Below are 19444 nucleotides of genomic sequence, written 5' to 3'. Positions count from 1 at the left end.
CAAAGCAGATGATAATAAATTGTATGCTCTCACAGAATAAGGTTACCAGACGTCCCCGTTTCCCGGGGACAGTCCCTGGATTTACAAATCAGTCCCCATACAAAATCAATTTAAGTTGAAAAGTGTGTCCCTGGATTCATTGGGGAAAAAATCTGGTAACTTTATCACAGAATGCATTTTTGACACAATAAGAAACTGGAAGCCAAAGGGTCTGTAGGAGTTTTAAGCAAATAAAATTGGTTTTTCTGTTTCCAAAAATTACAGATAAAGTTGCAAGTCAAGCAACACTGATGCATGCAGGTTTGAGAATTGTAATTTCACACAATGTAAAACTGGTTCTATTGGCCATGCAGGCTGGAGATGATGAGCATTGTATTCCAACAACATCTGGAGGACAACAAGTTCCCTGCCTGTTTGACAAGCAAGGCCATATGGTGGCTCACTTGGTCAGACAGGATGGGTGTGTTTTTGCACTTGGTTCTGGTGATCTGGGTGTAGGTATAGTATCTGCCTTGAAGGGGTTGCATTCCCCTTGAAGTACTGACTGTGTATTCTCAGGGTATTCCTAGATACAATACTGATGTTAGAGACCAATAATAATAATAAAAAAATTTATTTATACCCCGCCCTCCCCAGCCAAGGCCGGGCTCAGGGCGGCTAACAACCAATAATAAAAACAAGTTGATTGAAATACAACTTAAAAAACAAGGTTAAATACAACATTAAAACGTTAAAACATTAAAATGCAGCCTCATCACAGGAGGAGAAAAGGAAAAAAGAAAGAGGGGGAGGGAATCAAATTGACTCCAAGCCAAAGGCCAGGCGGAACAACTCTGTCTTACAGGACCTGCGGAAAGAAATCAGATCCTGCAGCGCCCTGGTCTCTTAAGACAGAGCGTTCCACCAGGCCGGAGCCAGTGTTGAAAAGGCCCTGGCTCTGGTTGAGGCTAATCTGATTTCCTTAGGGCCTGGGACCTATAGGGTGTTGCTATTTATGGACCTTAAGGTCCTCCATGTGGCGTATCAGGAGAGGTGGTCCCATAGGTACAAGGGTCCTAGGCCATGATGGCTTTATACCAGCTTTTACATTGGGTGGAGTATATGTGCATAGTTATCTTCCAGGACTAAAAATGTCCTCCCCCCCCCCACCTCCAGTAACTAGGGTTCCTTCCCACACCCCAGCTGGGGAAAATTGTTGGGATCATCTCTACTTGTTGCAGAGTCTATCTGCACTGTGATTGCTGACATGTTTAACAACAGTTTGGAATGTTTATATACAGTGGTACCTTGGGTTACAAACACTTCAGGTTACAGACTCTGCTAACCCAGAAATAGTACCTCGGGTTAAGAACCTTGCCCCAGGATGAGAACAGACATCGTACGGCGGCAGCAGGAGGCCCCATTAGCCAAAGTGGTACCTCAGGTTAAGAACGGTTTCAGGTTAAGAACGGACCTCTGGAACGAATTAAGTTCGTAACCAGAGGTACCACTGTATATGCATCTGTAGTTTTAGATGTTAATGTTGCACAGCATAGGCCCAAATCAATCTTGCTGAAAACTGAAATCTATGAAGCTGTTCCTTTGAGAAGCTGTAGCTGTGTCTAGCAGGAGGAAAAGTCTCCTGTGAAGTATCCTTGTTTAGTGCTGAAGGCAGGCACAGAGGTTGTACAAAGGCTAATAGGCCACTAATGAGCTTTTCCAAGGCAAAGATTCCCATTAAATATAATGCAATTTAGCAATTCAGTTCCTTGAAAGGTCATAAATGCAATACAATTGCACTGTTTTTGCTTCTCAACAAATCAACAAGCTATTCCCTGGCAACAAAGAAGGGCACCTAGATACGGCATTTTGGGAGGTACAGGGCAGAGGCACCAGGTCAGAGAAGCATTTACAGGAACCTACATGGGCAGTCTTTCTCCATGAAGATCAACAGCAGGAATCTTGGGTGCAATCTAGAGCTACAAATTTAATAAATGTGTGAAATGAGAGATGCTGCCTGTAAGAAACAGCTTTTGCTCCTGGAATGCCTTTCCTCTAATTTCCAGTGTTATGTGGCTGGTTTGGTAAGTGAAAACACAACTTACATTTCTCAAGGATGTGTCTTCTTTTATGCACCAAGGTGCAAAGTACCACTAGCAAGGCCCATAGGTAGCTCCTTTGGCCAAAGGACTTCGAAAAGTTGATGCAAGTGTAGTGGGGAAATGATTGGTATATACATACATTGATAGATAGTCTACGATGTATGGGCAGTAAAAGAAAGTGTTAGAAGGATGTTTGGGAGTCAGTGTTGTAAAAAGAGCCAAGATTTCTATGAAGATGTGTGAAGGAATTTACTGGCATTGATGGATAAGTTTATGGCCTAGTTCTTCCTCTGTTCCTGTGATTTTATTCTGTATTTCAGTCGATCGTTTGATTTCATATTTTAATGTATTATATATTTTGATGTTAGCCGCCCTGAGCCTGGTCTTGGCAGGGGAGGGCGGGATATATTATTATTATTATTATTATTATTATTATTATTATTATTATACTACCTTTTGATATTCTGATAAGGCCATTGCGTAGATGCCTAATTGTAACCTCTGCCTGTTACGTGATATAGAAAGTGTGCATGTGCTTAGATGTGTTAATCTGGAAGCTTATAAAATTTGACCTGCTCTTGGAGGCCTTCTGAATTCATTCCCCAGAGGCTGCTGCTTTGACTGAAATAAAGGTGACTTAAACATCACAGCTGGTGTAGTTAATTGAACAAAATCCATGGCACATGTCCAAAGTGAGTGACATCCTGCATTGACATGATGTAGCTGATGAATCACTCAGTCAGATTCATTTGCTAAAAGCCACTGGTCATCGCCCAACACCCACCTAGTTCATGCATTGGTTATGGCAAGACTGGATTACTGCAATGCGCTCTATAGGAGTTTTCACTTGTGCTTGATCTAGAAGCTGCAGTTAGTGCAAAATGCTGCACCATGATTGTTTAGTGGAGTTAGGCCTTGGTGGCTTATAACCCCCTGCTCAGAGTGCTGCACTGGTTGTCGATTTGCTACTGGGGCAAGTTCAAAGTTTTACTATTAGTATACAAAGTCCTTAGCAACCTTAACAACTGTTTATCTGTGGGACCGTCTTACCTCATAGATGCCCTCTCAAGGTGTGTTGTGTGTGGTGCCCACCGTTGGCTCTCCAGTTTGCAAATGGGACAATGGCTCCCAAAGGTTTAGTGACCCCTGACTTAGCAGTTTTACTTTTGTTGGGAGAATAGGCCTTTGCATAACTAAAGAGACGGTCAAGTACAGGCTGTGTGTCACCACGGACACTAAATAGCTGGAGATCCTTCAGCAACAGTCAAGACAAAAAAATCCACCAAAACAATTAATACATTTCCGTGCAAATTACAGTCAAGAGAATAGAGTCAAATGGTTGCAATGCAACAACTTAAACATACCATGTTACAGCAATTTGTTTCAACTTATTTTTATATTGTAATTTTTAAATTGTTTCAGCCCACCCCAGGAAATCTAAATTATGACAACAACATATACCGGTAATTTGTAGTGAGCAATATCTTCCATCTCTCTCTGACCAGAAAGGGAAAGGTAACAATTTACAGGTATTGCAGTAGTGTGCACCCTCTAAGTCTGCTGTGGCCATTGATTGAAATCCCAGGGCAGTAAATGAAAGATAAATTGAAAAACAATAGGGTGATACTTGACGCTAGTCCTACTCAGAGTAGATGCATTGAAGTTACTGGGTGTGACTAACTTGGTTTCATTAAGCCTAGTGGGTCTACTCTCAGTGTGGAATACCATAATCAAATCTAAAGTAATAATAACATGGTGAGAATTGCATTGTTTGAAGAGAACATTGACTTAACAAAACCCCCCCACTCCTTCGCTCTACTTTTAATGCGCTCGGATCATAGTACAGTTGGAAAGCACCCAAAGGGTCATTTCCCTGCAATGCAGGAATATACAGCTAAGAATATGACGGTATTGTTGGTCCAAATTGGCCCAGGGGGCCTATGTGTGTATGGAGGGAGCCTTGCCACAGAAACTCCTGGAACTGAAAACTCCTTTGTAGGAACAGTCAGGATTCTGCTGTGTGTTTAATGGCAGCAATGGAGACGCCAGAATCCCCAAAAAGTGGGATGTGTCAGAGAAGGTCAGTATGGGTCTGATGAGCCAGAGTGTAGGTCATTTCTGGTTCCCCCTTCCACTATTTTACCTTGTGGTGAGATGACCTTGCTTCTCTAATGAACTTCTGGATTCAGAATGTTTGACTGTAGATGAAGGGGCCTGTTTGTTGATGTAAAGGTTGCTCATCCAATGTAGCTCTTTCATGTATAAAGAAGCACTCAACAACCCAGCCTTTGGTTTTGTATATACAGTTCATAGGACACCTGCAGCATAATGAATTGCTTGCTTCTGTGAAAAATGGAAATCCAGTGGAACCGATTCTCTGGCCAGCTAGTAAATGTGGATAATTGAGCCCATCAAATGCTAATATCCATTTGATAAAACTATTTTTATCAAATGGCTCAGTCTTTCCACTCCAGCACCCAGAGGACTTTATTAAATGGTGAGGCTGATGTTTACAGGGTTTTCTGTATCATTTATGTACGTAACTTCTGCCCCAGCCACCCCCCCCCAAAAAACCCATTTTAATTATATAGCAACAAAACCACCCAGTTTTTTTCCCTTTTCTTCCTATGGCTGGTAAGTGAATTAGCGGCCAGTTATAGACTGTTTCCCATGTTGTCTTGCAGAATCCGGATCCATATTTATGAGCTGATCAGGTCCCTCTCTCTCCAGGCTGCCCCTCCATTACCAAAGAGGATTTAATCAGATGCTAAAAGGATTTATTCTAATACTGGTTTTGAATGATGTGTGAATGTGAAAATGGTGTAGATGTATGCTTAGGGACATTTCAGTACACAGTGCTGTGCTCATCAAGTAAACACCATTATACTAATAATTTCTACAGAAGACCTTTGTGCTCCAGTTCCTGACTGAAATTTTCTTTTGAACTACTTTCCAAAACAAATTTCTCTTTTACACAAGAGTTTGTGGTGGCCAGACCAGGGCAAGTCTATGGCTAAACTCATGCACATCAAATTCCTTGGTAGTCGGTGCAGAGAACTTGTTGAATTACAGATTTGGCATAGGACATTTAATTATTGGCTTTGGCTGAATTTAACCCCCACTGGTCTACTACCTCTAGTATTGCAAGAATGTCACAAGAGCAACTGGACTAAAATTGTCATCCAAAAGCTTTACTCCTCTGGTTCATCACAACAGTTATTATCATTGGGCTTCTGTAAAGCAGATAATTTAATTAGACAGCACTTTATATATCGAATGACAAATTAATTTGGCCACGGTAAAGGAAATTTTGTCCAGGTATGATTATTTCCCACCTAGTCTTCTTGACACATTGGCACCCTACTTGCAAAATTTAACAGTCCCAAAATACAGATGTGCTTTCATTTATACAAGATTGAACATACTGCATTCCGCTGTTCTGCAGGGTCGGTTTAAAAAAATTCCACTGAAAAACCATTTATGTCCATGTGGAGATGGCAGTATTGAATCAGTAGCTCATGTACTGCTAGATGATATTCTTTATAAAGATTTGAGGAGTGAGGTTATTACCCCTCTACTATACCAGGTTACTCAACCATTGCCACTATGTCTTTTCTTCTGACAGCTCAAAATATCCAGGTGACAGCAAAAACTGCAAAACATTTAGCAGGTACAATTAGAATAACATCTTAGTGTATGTGTGGGGTTTTATGTCAGCGTCACTTGTGTGGGTTCTCTTTACTATTCGCCTGTTTTCCTTTGGTGGTTAGAGAGGTTGGGGTTGGCCTAGGGTGTGGTTGTTTGTTTGTGATTGGCTGTGGTGAACTTCGTTTTCATATATGAGTGGGGTGTGTGTGTCTGTTTGGATCTGGTTAGCCATGCTGATTCGCATGGTGTTGACGGGTTCTTGTTGTCTTGTTGGGTTGTGTATGTGATAAAGGGTAACCATACAGGGCTGAAGGTGTCTTCTTCTATTTGTCCTTGTGTCAGTTTCAGTTTGTTGGTTAGTTTTTCTAATAAGGCTATTTCCCATACTATTTGATAACATTGGTCTATGCTTTCTCCTGACAGATCACTGCTCAGCATTTTTTTAAAAAAAATCAAAATAAAGCCTATTGGCTCACATGTTTGATCTGTGGCTAAAGGATCATGTATCAGTTTTGTCATTTGTATTGATGTAAAACTCCAGAACATATTTTGTATAGTCAACTGTTTAACTCTATCCCCAGTATATTTTATCTTATCACTATGGCTAGTGGCTAATGCAAATAAAGTTTCTATCTATCTTGTCCATTCTGACAAATGGCAGCAGTGCCTGAAGACCCAATTCCTTTCGAGGAGGATATAAGTACATAATAGCCTGATACCAGTGGAGGAACGGGGGGTCTCAAATTTCAGTGGCACCCTGTGCGGTGCCAAAATTTGGTGCCCCTTGCCTCTTTGCTGAAAGATCAAGCCCTTTTGAGACATTTTCTTGTTGCATGTTTGAATGGGAAATGGTATATCTAACAGCATCACAGGTAGAGGAGAGTTCTACACATCACTTGGAATACAAAGTTGGGATCCATTCACAAGCTCAGCTGCCAGTGATGGATCAGTTCTGGCAAGGCAAAGCCAATGAGAGTATGTAGATCCTGCAAGAAATCTCTTGAAGGAAAGGAAAATAATGAGCAGGACTCAACTCTGGATCAATATGGAGAGTAGAAGACAACTAACTGATGCAATCAATTTTAAACTAATTGCAAACATAATGTTTGACTGTACATTGCATATTCATGGGATGTTTCTTGGTGGGTGGTGGTATAAGGGAATTGTTATATATATGGAAACTGAAAAATAAAGTTAAGAAGTGGGGGGAAGCTGCCAAGAAACAAGACTTTCAGGACTCTGAACAGAGAACAGGGATCAGAGCGCCTGTTCCAAGAGGCACTCAGCCTCAGCTGTGCTAATACCTCTTCTCTGCTTGGATGGAGAGGGTGTGTGTGTGTGTGTGTGTGTGTGTGTGTGTGTGTGTAGAAGCTTCTGGCTTCTGTGTGGCTGGAAGGTAGCCTACTTCACAAAGAGTCACTGCTGCTATTCTGCCCACTTTCTGCCTCAAGCCCTGTCTGGGTGGGGGTATGAACAGAGCTTACAAATTGCAAGCCTCCTGCTACTTAGAACAGCAAATTAATGTGCACCTTCACTCATTTGCCCCATCTAATGTTTATACAATCACAAGCCATCAAACACTGATTCCTCCATTTCATTTAATTAGCAGTCATGACTATTTTACTGCAATGGCCAATTAGGAAGAATCACCTCTTTTCCCCCAGCAGAGACAAACAGAAGTCACACTGTATGATTTCCTTGTTTTTACTTTCTGTGCATGAAGGGATGGGAGGAGATAGAAGCAGATCAAAGCAGGGAAAAGGATTTGCTGTTAGAAAACAGTCCCATAGAGAAAACAGTCCCATGGAGTATGTGCTCCCTCCTCCCCCATGCTTCCCTGGGAAGATTCCTCCTCACACATGTTGTTTCTCTTCAGTTGGCTGATAAGGTCAGTTAGGCCTGCTGGAGCAGATAGTAGCCAAGCAGACTGTCTGAAAAACCCCGAATAGGAGCAGAAGGAGAGAGAGCAGCAGGGTGGGTGGCTTCCCTGAGCAAAAAAAGACCAAGGGAATGTGCAGATCCAGGAGCTTTGTTCCACAGAATCATAGAATTATAGAGTTGGATGGGACCCCAAGGGTCATGTAGTCCAACCCGCTGCAATGCAGGAATCACAGCTAAAGAGTCCCAAACAGATGGCCATCCAACCTCTCTCTAAAAAACCCCAATGAAGGGGAGTCCAATGCCTTCCAAGGGTGTCCTGCTGCTGCAGAGCTTTTCCTGATGTTTAGTGCAATCTCCTTTCTCATAATATGAAAAATTGCTCCGGATTGATCCTTGCTTGTCAGCTGGCTCCCCAAGTTCTGGAGGATTACAGGATTATTGTAGAAATGTGCCTGATTAAACTTATTGTGGCTTAATTTGAGTCCTGAGTAGGAAGTATAAAACTAGGCACTGGGTGGCACTTGGAGATGTTTCCTTTTTTATTTTCCCTAAGAGGACAACATCACGGGTGGTTTTGAAGCATAGCTCCCAAAGTGATTTATTGCTATTTTTATTTTGCAAAAGGCATTTCAAGGCACTTCCTCCTTGCATGCAGCTCAAAGGCCACAAAAACCTCCGCCACTCCTCTCCAGATGTTAATGCTTTTTTGTAGACATAAGCTTGAACCCTTCGTCTAGTATGGACCTCCTGTTGCGTCTCAGCCTCTTTTGTCTCTGCAGGTAAATTATCACTCCCAGAAAGGTGCAGGCAATGAGGAACAGCAAGACACCGGTGACGACAAGGAAAATAATGGTCGCCTCTACTTGGCTATGTGCCAGTTTTGACCCGAACAAAACAAAGTGATGGCCATTGTCTTCATCTTCAGGAGGTGTCTCTGAGGACAAATGGATGATGAAAGGTCACTTTTTGTGGGCGGGTGGGGAGGAAATGAGATTGCATTAACGGAAGTTAACAGTACAGAATGACAGCAGCAAACAACCACTCTGCTGTCTTTTCAGTTTAAGAGCAAATTCACATTTTCCAAGGAAAAACAGGTACTAAGTGTGCAAAACCTCCACACAGTTAGATAGCTAGATGAGCAATAAGGCTAGTAGAGGAATCTTTTTCATTACCAGGAAAATTTCAACCTGTTACTTGTACCATCCAAAGAACTTGGAACCAGTCCTTAGCCCACTTGACCATTTCGATTGCTGGAAATTATTTATTTATTAATTATTGTATTGTATTACAATTTGAATTCCATGGAGTGTTACGTTTGCACAGATGTCAGCCATAACAACGGCTAACTGGGCTTCCATCTTAACCAGAGTTTGAACACTGTTTGCAAACCATGGCTAAGAGGGAATCTTCCTAGCATTAGATGCAGTTAGTCAGTGAAGATGTAACAGCAAACCGTGGCTAAAGCTGACAAGGTTAATGGCTGCTTACCTGGGAAGCAGCAGTTTGCAGCCTGGTGCAGCCGCGGCCCAATGTGTGGGCCATCTTCGGCACAGCACGACCACTGGGGGGGGGTAAGAACCTCCCCCCATTGGCCATGTGGCTTGGCACCCAAACCCTTTCAAATGGGCCAGTTAGGAGGCCAGTGAGAGAGAGGTTGTGGCAACAGGCCTGGCTTCACTCAGGTCTATCCCTGTAGTATATATCCAGGTCGCAACCAGACCTCTGCAACTCAGATTGCCATGGGATTCCATCTTAAGTCTGAACAAGTTTGCAAACCATGGCTAAGAGGGAATTTTCCTAGCGTTAGCTAGTCAGAGTCAGTGAAGATGTACAGTGACGGGGGGAAAGTATTTGATCCCCTGCACATCAATCTCTGACTTTTGTCTTCTTGGTTTCTGGGGGCTTTCCTGATGTTATTCTGTCTCTCACACCTACAATAAACCTACCATTAAAATTATGGACTGGTCATTTCTTCGTCAGAGGGCAAATGGGCAAAGTTAGCAGGGGATCAAATACTCCCCCCCCCACTGTAACAGCAAACCATGGTTAAAGCTGACAAGATAATTTGCAATGGTTATGGAAGAAGGGAGCTGGGTAGAGTGCACACAGAGAACACTGACTCCCAGTTTGCACTCACAGAATCATGGAATTGGAAGGAACCCAAACTGTAACCTGATCAACCCTGTGCAGTGCATGGGGTTTGCAGGGAGCCAGCAGCCCTGGACCATTGGGTGAACTTGAGGAATGAAAGGAGAATAATGGTGGACAAAAGGGGTGCCTTGCTAGGCTTCACACCGGGAATTGTCCTTATTCAAGAATGCTCAAAAGGGGTATAAACCTGAGATGCAATGACAGCCATACCTGTATAGGAATTGGTCTTCAGAAGCACTGAATCTGAAAAGAAAGTACACAATTTAGTAGGAAGCTACTGGGAAGCACAAAAGGATGGCATAGGAAGCTGTGTTCTACTTAGACGAATGACGTCCATCCAATGTAACAGTTGCTGGAAACAGATCTCTAAGGTTTCAGACAGGGGACAACTCCCAGTCCTACCTAGAGATGCTGGGGACTGAATCTGGGACCTCCTGCATTCAGAGAAGATCTTCTAAGCACCAAACTATGGCCCTTCCCAAGCACTGGAACACTGTACTGGAAATATTTTTATGGGGGAACTGTTTTTAAATGTTCACATTGTTTTTAATAGTTTTTACACTTCCTTCTTGGGCTGCAAAGTGTTTTATTTGTTTTGTAATTGCATATTTTACCCACCCTCTGACCCGGTGGTGAAGGTTGGGTAAGAAATGAGACAAAACAAATAAGCACAAGAGATCCCTGTGTTCAAGCCAGATAAAATGGGTGTCTGTAGCACCACATTCTAATATGAAGAACACAAGAATAGCCTGCTGGATCAGGCCAATGGCCCCATCTTGTCTGGCATCCTGTTCACATAGTGGCCAACCAGATGCCTGTGGGAAACCTGCAAGCAGGATTCAAGCACAAGAGCACTCTCACCTCCTGTGAGTTCCAGCAACTGGTTTTCAGAAGCATTTCCTCCCTCCGACTGTAGAGGGCAGAGCATAGCCATCAATAGCCCTCTCCTCTTCCACGAATTTGTCTAATAATCTTTCAAGGCAATCTAGGTTGCTTGGCATCAACTGCCGCCTGTGGGAGAGATTTCTACGGCTTAACTGTACTTTTGCACTCCTCTTGTGACTTCGTCCTTGGCCATCAGGGCTGGCTCTGCTCTGCTTTTCCTCCTCCTGTTCTTCCATCAGTCCATCCGTCTGAGTGCATGGACAGGCAAGGCGGGTTTCTAGCCACTCGGTGCCAGAGTGGAGAGGCTCAGTTTTTGTGTGTCCCTCCCCACCCCCCCGGACCTGCACCCTTGGTGGGGGCAACCTAACCAGCCCCTAGGTACAACCCTGACAAAGGCTCTAAATAAAATAATGGTAATGATATAATGATAATGATGTTGATAAAAACCAACCTGCTCTCTCCTTACCGTGCTTAGGAAAAACTGTGAAGAGGGTTTCCATTCCAGCATGGATGTGATCGGCCACATGGCAATGAAGCAGCCATGTTCCAGGATTGCCAACCAGCATCTCCACCACTTCAAAGGTCCCAGGGAAGAGGTCCGCCACATCTGCTCTGTACGTCTTGCCACTCTGTCATGTGGGGAGGACCCAGAGAGCAAACATTACTTTGGAACAGGGAGGGCTGCCCCTGCAAAGCTACTGCCTGCACCAAGAAGAGCTGGGTTTCTGGGCCAGGAAAGTCGAATCATGTGACTTCTACCTATTAGGTAAGTTGTTTTTTTAAAAAGAGGTAAATTTATTCTGCAGTCTTGTTGATTTTTAGATAAAGGTAAAGGGACCCATGGGACGCGGGTGGCCAAGGACTTGAGGATCAGAAGGTTGGCGGTTTGAATCCCCGCAACGGGGTGAGCTCCCATTGCTCGGTCCCTGCTCCTGCCAACCTAGCAGTTCGAAAGTACATCATAGTGCAAGTAGATAAATAGGTACCACTCCGGCGGGAAGGTAAACGGCGTTTCTGTGCGCTGCTCTGGTTCACCAGAAGCAGCTTAGTCATGCTGGCCACATGACCTGGAAGCTGTATGCCGGCTCCCTCGGCCAATAAAGCGAGATGAGCGCTGCAACCCGAGAGTCGGCCACAACTGGACCTAATGGTCAGGATCCCTTTACCTTTAAAGGGACCCCTGACCTTTAAGTTCAGTCACTGACGACTCTGGGGTTGTGGCACTCATCTCGCTTTATTGGCTGAGGGAGCCGGCGTTTGTCCGCAGACAGCTTCCGGGTCATGTGGCCAGCATGACTAAGCCGCTTCTGGCGAACCAGAGCAGCGCACGGAAATGCCGTTTACCTTCCTGTCAGAGCGGTACCTATTTATCTACTTGCACTTTGACGTGCTTTCGAACTGCTAGGTTGGCAGGAGCTGGGACCAAGCAATGGGAGCTCACCCCGTCATGGGGATTCGAACCGCCAACCTTCTGATCAGCAAGCCCTAGGCTGTGTGGTTTAGACCACAGCGCCACCTGCATTTATTTGGGTTCAAATCCCCACTTGGCATTAAGCTCACTGAGTGTGACTTTGGGGGCCAGTCATTGCCTCCCAGCCTAACCTACACTACAAGGTTGTTGTGAGGATAAAATCAGGAGGGGGAGAACAATGTATGCCACCTTGGGGTATAAATGTGGGATTTAAAAAATAAAATAAAAAAGGTTGTCGTTCCCCCCGGCTTAAAAATAAAAAAAGGTAAGTATCTCATTAGTTGCCTCTAGAAGCAACACAGGGATTGTCATAAGAACGTAAGAGCCTACAGCTGCATCAGGCCCATGGCCCATCTAGTCCAGTACCTTGTTCTCACAGTGGCCAACCACTGTGCGGAACCTGCAAGGAGGATCCGAGCACAAGAGCCACTGTCCCTTCCTTTATTTCCAGCATCCAGTATTCAGAAGCATGGCTGCCTCCAGAACTATGGAGGCAGAGCACAGCAGCTGTGGTCAATAGCCATGGATAGCCCTCTCCTCCATTAACTTGGCCAATCATCCCTGGAGTCATCTTCCAGGTTGGTGGCCATCACTGCCTACTGTGGGAGTGAGTTCCACAGTCTGTGTGCTGCATAAACAAGGACTGAATCTCCCAACATTCACCTTCACTGGGCATCCAGGAATTCTGGTTTTATGAAAACTTTTCTCTGTCCACTTTTCCTCCATGCCCTGTATAATTTAATAAATGCCTGTCATGTCACCTCTTGCTTGCTTTTTCTTTAAACAAAAACTTTTCATGTTAACTTCGGGGGAGGGGGTGAAGCTGAGAAGGACACTGACCCCACAGTTCTACATATACGGGCAGAGCACTGCATGGATTCATTACATGGGAAAGCTCTGCTTTGTAGCAGCAGACTGACATTACATGGCGTCATAAGGTTATTCAAGCAACAGCTTCAAATGCTCACCCGATAAATGAAGGTCTCAGCGTGGAAATGAACTGTATGGATGTCAATCTCCTGGCCCATTCCCAGCAGGTACCAGTTCACCCAGTCTCCTTCATACATTGTCAGCCCAGGCAAGTTTGCATAGAGTTTACCATTGATGGCTAAGTGGGAGGAAGGAAGGAAGAAAAGGTCTGCTTATTGAATGAATGGAATCCACCCCTCTTTGCTTCATGAAATATTGCAAACTGCTGCTAGGGGCACTGTTAGTTTTCCATGGGTTTATACAAGCAGTTGATTTCAGCAGGTTACACGCCTTGTAATGGCACAGAGCTGCTATCCATAAAGACGGTAGCAACTCACCTTGAAGCCTAAAAGTCAGAAAAGATTACAAGGTTTCAATGCATCCTAATAACTTACATTTTTTGTCCATCTTATACCCACAGGGGTAGTTATTGACTGGGGCTGGTGGGAATTGTAGTCCAAAACAGTTATGGGGGCTACTAGGTTGGGGAAGGCTGAAAAATTTGATCTTAAGATCCTCACTTCTGAGACACCAGGTGCTGTTACAATCTCTTGGGATGCTTCTGTGGGTGGGATATCCCCCCCCCCCCCACACACAATGGGATCTGGTTGACCACCCTATCTGGGAATAAAGAGGAACCTTTCCTAGGAAAAGTTGTCTAGTGACTCCAGTAACGGTTTTAGTTGCCTCTCCCTATAATGTAGCTAGGTAAAGGTAAAGGGACCCCTGACCATTAGGTCCAGTCGTGACCGACTCTGGGGTTGCGGCGCTCATCTCGCTTTACTGGCCGAGGGAGCTGGTGTACAGCTTCCGGGTCATGTGGCCAGCATGACTAAGCCGCTTCTGGCGAACCAGAGCAGCGCACGGAAACGCCATTTACCTTCCCGCCAGAGCAGTCCCTATTTATCTACTTGCACTTTGACATGTTTTCGAACTTCTAGGTTGGCAGGAGCAGGGACTGAGCAACGGGAGCTCACCCCGTCGTGGGGATTTGAACCGCCGACCTTCTGATCAGCAAGCCCTAGGCTCAGTGGTTTAACCCACAGTGCCACCCGCATCCCATAATGTAGCTACATTACATTATATTACATTTATATCCCACCTTTCTTCCAAGAAGCTCAATGTGGTATACATGGGTTTATGTCTTCCTTTCCTATCCCCACAACAACCCTGTGAGATAGGGTAGGCTGATAGACAGTGACTGGCCCAAGGTCACCCAGTGAGCTTCATGGCCGAGTGGGGACTAGAACCCCAGTCTCCACGGTTTTAATCCAAGACTCTTGACCACTATGCCACATCGACTTTCCCTCTCTTCTTTACAGAAGTCATCTCAGGTGCTTTGCTCCTGCGTGTCCTTCCTGCAACACCCCTGCTCTCCCTAGTGGCAGGGTTCAGAGGTTTGGGGTTGAGTTGGTCTGGTTTCATTAACATTATCAGTGGATTCTAACTTAGAAAGGGCATCTAAGGTACAGCCAAAAGTCAAATCCTAGCAACTTCTGAGTCTTTCACGGATTACTTCCAGGAACTAATCATGTGCAAATTGCTACTGTTATGTACTGAGTTGGATAGGATCCAAACTGCAGCAGTCTGATTGGTCCTAGAACAATAGGATCCAAAATGCAGCAGTCTGATTGGTCCTAGAACAATAGGATTCAGAATGCAGCAGTCTGATTGGTCCTAGAACAATGCAGCAGTATGATTGGTTGGCAGGAACCACCCAATCCTGCTCCAGATAGAAGTGAATCCACAACCTGATTGGCTTACAGTAGAATTCCGGAATTAGCCAATCATGTGCAGCCCATTGTGTAAATAATGTATATAAAGCAGATACTTTGAGGGGACATTCATTCATTCCTCCTCACCACGATGGGTTGAATAAAGAGCATGAAATCACTTTGCGACTCTGAGTATATTTCACTGGCGATGAAGGTGGGATCCCGCTGAGCTGACTGCCACACACAGCACCGCAGCACCGCCACCTGCCACACCGCTGCCTCGCACCGTGTATCCAGGCTTCAGCTCCGGGACACAAGGAACTCAGAATGGCAGCCAACAGCAGCTTCTCGCCGTTCAACCCAGCATCTGGAGACTGGGAAGCGTATGCCTCCCGTTTCACCTTCCTCCTAGAAGCCAAAGGGGTCACCGACGAAGAAGATGCCAAGAAGAGGGCGATATTCTTCAGCGTCTGCGGTGAGGAGACGTTTGAAATCGCCCGGGCTCTCCTTGAGCCTGAAGACGTCGCTACTGTTCCATACAAAACAATAACGCAACAGCTGAAGGGGCACTTTTCGCCGCAGCCCTCAGTGGTGGCTCGTCGAAATGCCTTCTACGCAAAGCAGCAAGCCCCTGGGGAAACCATAACTGGGTTTGTGACCTCTCTCCGTCAAGCCGCCCGGTTCTGCAACTTCTCAGAGCTGGAGAACATGCTTCGTGACCGCCTCGTCGGTGGCCTGAAGGATGAGAAGCTGCAACGACGCCTCTACGCTAAGAAGGACCTAACGTTCCAGGTCGCTCTGGAGGAGGCCCTGGCAATGGAAGCTGCCGAGAGGTCGACGCAAGAGGCACGGCCGAGCCTGCCATCCCAACCGAGGGTCCACCACGAAGACCTCACAGACGCCTCAGGATCCGACAGGGAGGAGGTGCACCGAGTACAGCAGCGCACTCAAGCAGCCCACATACCACAGCTGCCTCGACAAGAAGGAGGGAACTGCGCAAGCTGCGGGGAGAGTCACGAGAGGAGGACCTGCCGTTTCCGCAACGCAGAGTGCAGGCAGTGCAGAAAATCGGGACACATCGCCCGGGTGTGTTGGGCTCGGCCCACCCGACACCAGGCATCAGATGACCAATCCAAGAGCCCCAGGTCCCGGGGCCCAACGCACCAAGGCAACTCAATGGAGCTCACGGACTGCCAGGTATACCAGTTGCCCCACCCCAACGTAGAGAAAATTTATGTAGAGGTACAGATTGAGGGGGCCCCATGCCACATGGAGCTTGACACGGGTTCAACTCTATCCATAATCTCGGCAAGGACCTTAAGGAAACTGTGTCCTACTGGGGGTCCCAAACTCAGGCCGGCCCCATTCACCCTCCGGGACTTCCAGAAACGTAAGGTCCCCACAATGGGGGTGGGGACCTTCAGGGTGCAATACCGAGGGCGGACGCGGCAACTGGACTTGCTTGTGGTCAAGGGCCCCTACATTAGCTTACTGGGATTGGCATGGTTTGGACCACTGGGGCTAGCTGTCACCGGGGTGAACCACACTAGCTTACAAGTGGACGTGGACGCCATATGCAAGGAATTTCCAGGGGTTTTCGATGGGAAATTGGGACAGTATACGGGCCCCCCCATTGCGCTACAGCTTGACCCCGCAGTACGACCGGTCAGGCTCAAGGCCCGCCGGGTCCCGTTTGCCTTGAAACCCCGTATAGACGTGGAATTGGACCGACTCGTGGAGCAAGGAGTGCTGGAGCTGGTGCCTAATGCCCCCTGGGAAACCCCAATCGTCACACCCATCAAGCCTAATGGTTCGGTCCGCATCTGCGCAGACTACAAATGTACCATAAACAAGGCCCTCACGGCCCACGCATACCCAGTGCCAGTGGTCAGCCATGTCCTTGCCACCCTGGCTGGGTCGAAAATTTTTGGCAAGCTGGACTTGGCCCAAGCATATCAACAGCTGCCAGTAGATGAGGCCACAGCAGAGGCACAGACGATTGTGACGCACAGAGGAGCGTTCAGGGTAAAGCGGCTGCAATTCGGTGTCAGCGTGGCACCAGGCATATTCCAGAATATAATGGACTCTCTTCTTAAAGGGATTCCTGGCGTCACCCCCTTCTTCGATGATGTGTTGATTGCCGGGCCCACACCAGAGGAGTTTGAGGATCGCCTCCGCACCGTTCTGCACTGTTTCCAGACGGCGGGTCTCAAGGTGAAGTGGGAAAAATGTCTACTAGGAGTGCCTCAGGTGGACTTTCTGGGATTTATGGTGGACGCAGAAGGGGTCCACCCAACTGGGGACAAGGTACGGGCCATTTGTGATGCCCCAGCGCCCAAGAGCAAAACTGAACTTCAGGCCTTCTTGGGACTATTGAACTTTTACCATTCCTTCCTTCCCCACAAGGCGGCGGTAGCGGAGCCCCTACACAGACTTCTGGACAAGCGGGCCCCTTGGGTGTGGGGCCAGTGCCAGGAGGCCGCATTCCAGGCAGTCAAGGACTTGCTTGTCTCAAACTCGGTCTTGGCACAAGAAGTTGCACACCATTCCAAGAAAGATAGGGTCACCTCCCGGGTCCTGGACTGGGTGTGGAGGGGATGGCCCAGCAGCAGCCCCGGGCCAGAATTCGCCGGCTACACAACCCACAAACATGAACTGTCGGCCCACAAGGGGTGCCTGTTATGGGGAAGCAGAGTCGTTGTTCCCCAGCCCCTCCGCAAAAGGGTCCTCACAGCCCTACACGAGACACATCCAGGGGTAGTAAGAATGAAGGCCCTTGCCAATAGTTATGTGTGGTGGCCGGGGATCGATGGAGAGATAGAGGCCTGGGTCAAACACTGCCAGGCCTGCCAAGAATCCCGCCCAGATCCCCCAAGGGCCCCAGTCCAGTCCTGGGAGTCCGCCCGAGCACCATGGTCACGCCTGCATGTGGATTTCGCTGGCCCCTTTCAGGGGAAAACATTCTTCATAGTGGTGGACTCCTACACCAAATGGCTGGAAGTCGCACTGGTACCGTCCACTTCCACGTCCGCAGCCATCCGGGTACTACACAGGCTGTTTGCAACCCACGGGCTCCCTGACACTCTCGTCTCAGACAACGGGACTGCATTTACGTCAGGAGAATTCCAAACCTTCACAGCGCAGAACGCCATCCGCCACATCCGTTCGGCGCCGTTCCACCCTGCTACCAATGGCCAAGCAGAACGCATGGTGCGGACCACCAAGGACACCCTTCGCCGTATGACCCAAGGGGACTGGGAGTACTGCCTTGCCACATTCCTTCTAGCACAGCACAGCACCCCCAGCTCAACGACTGGCCGGAGCCCCGCTGAACTACTAATGGGTCGGTGCCTTGCAATCAGATTGGACCGCCTTCACCCCGATAGAGCTCAGGATGAGGTAGTGGTGGGGGAAGGCAGGAACCCCCGGACCTTCGAGGCCCAGGACCCAGTGTACGCAAAGAATTTTGGGGCAGGCCCAGCATGGGTACCCGCCACAGTCACCAAGGTCACTGGCCCCGTGTCGTACGAGGTGCTAACGGATGGGGGGCAATGCTGGCGCCGCCACTGCGACCAGATACGGCGACGATTCCCGGGAGAAAACCAGGAGGAGGACAGGTCAGAGGAGTCCCAAGGGAACAGCGGGGCAGTGAGGCCCATAGAGCAGGAGAGGCCAGCAGGAGAGGCAGAATCAGTAAATACAGAGAGGACCTGTGAGGCCGAAAGGACACCGGAACCAGAACCACGACTGAGCGAGCCGGTTGCACCAGACCAAACAGCCGCATCACAGCCAGCATCCTTGGAACACGAGCCAGAACCTGGAGCCCGGACCAGGGAACACCCCAGGCCGCAACGCACACGTAGGCCGCCGGCATACCTTGAGGACTATGAATGCAACCTCCCGGGCAGGACTGGAACTTAGAGGGGAGGGGTGTTATGTACTGAGTTGGATAGGATCCAAACTGCAGCAGTCTGATTGGTCCTAGAACAATAGGATTCAGAATGCAGCAGTTTGATTGGTCCTAGAACAATGCAGCAGTATGATTGGTTGGCAGGAACCACCCAATCCTGCTCCAGATAGAAGTGAATCCACAACCTGATTGGCTTATAGTAGAATTCCGGAATTAGCCAATCATGTGCAGCCCATTGTGTAAATAATGTATATAAAGCAGATACTGTGAGGGGACTTGCATTCATTCCTCCTCACCACTATGAGCTGAATAAAGAGCATGAAATCACTTTGCGACTCTGAGTATATTTCAGCTACACAGCAGGCTTTTTTCTTTCACAACTTAGCAACAATTAGAGAGAAAAGCTAATGGCTGAAAGTGGCAGGTTCTGAAGTCTGTGCTGCTGCACTTTCCCAATAAAAGGGCGCTCCCCTGTGAAGTCTGAGATCCTTCCTTAGTCCTCCCTCTTCAGAAGGTGTGTTTAATGGTCCTGAGTGCAGGGTGCTAAGCAACACCTTCTCGACTCTTGAAACATTGGGTGAGGGCACAAAGTGGAATTGAACCTTACACAAAACATTCTCCTGAGTTCTCTGCCCAGCTTCCCCAACACAACAGGTAGTTGGTGTGACCAGCCTCATCATGCCATTGTGCTGTGGGACTCCCCCTCTACCCTCTAAACATCAGAAGAGCCTGC

The 19444-nt window shown here is 47.2% G+C and overlaps 1 protein-coding gene across 2 annotated transcripts in view; it reads right to left on the bottom strand.

Annotated features, from left to right (window-relative positions):
- Nucleotides 1-8204: 8204 nt before the first annotated feature.
- HEPH (hephaestin) overlaps nucleotides 8205-19444 on the bottom strand; it is a 53464-nt gene continuing 42224 nt past the window's right edge. For both annotated transcript variants that reach the window (XM_080989751.1, XM_080989752.1), the window contains exons 18-21: nucleotides 13086-13225; nucleotides 11113-11275; nucleotides 9972-10004; nucleotides 8205-8544 (exon numbers count right to left, since the gene is read on the bottom strand). In XM_080989751.1, coding sequence (XP_080845877.1) covers nucleotides 8306-8544; nucleotides 9972-10004; nucleotides 11113-11275; nucleotides 13086-13225 — 575 coding nt within the window. In that variant the 3' untranslated portion in view covers nucleotides 8205-8305. The remainder of the gene's footprint in view (nucleotides 8545-9971; nucleotides 10005-11112; nucleotides 11276-13085; nucleotides 13226-19444) is intronic.

This window comes from Podarcis pityusensis (genome assembly GCF_964106645.2).
Source record: "Podarcis pityusensis genome assembly, chromosome: Z".
Taxonomy (NCBI): Eukaryota; Metazoa; Chordata; class Lepidosauria; order Squamata; family Lacertidae; genus Podarcis; species Podarcis pityusensis.
Note: the sequence above shows the minus strand (reverse complement) of the source record. Positions and strands in the feature narration are given on the sequence as shown.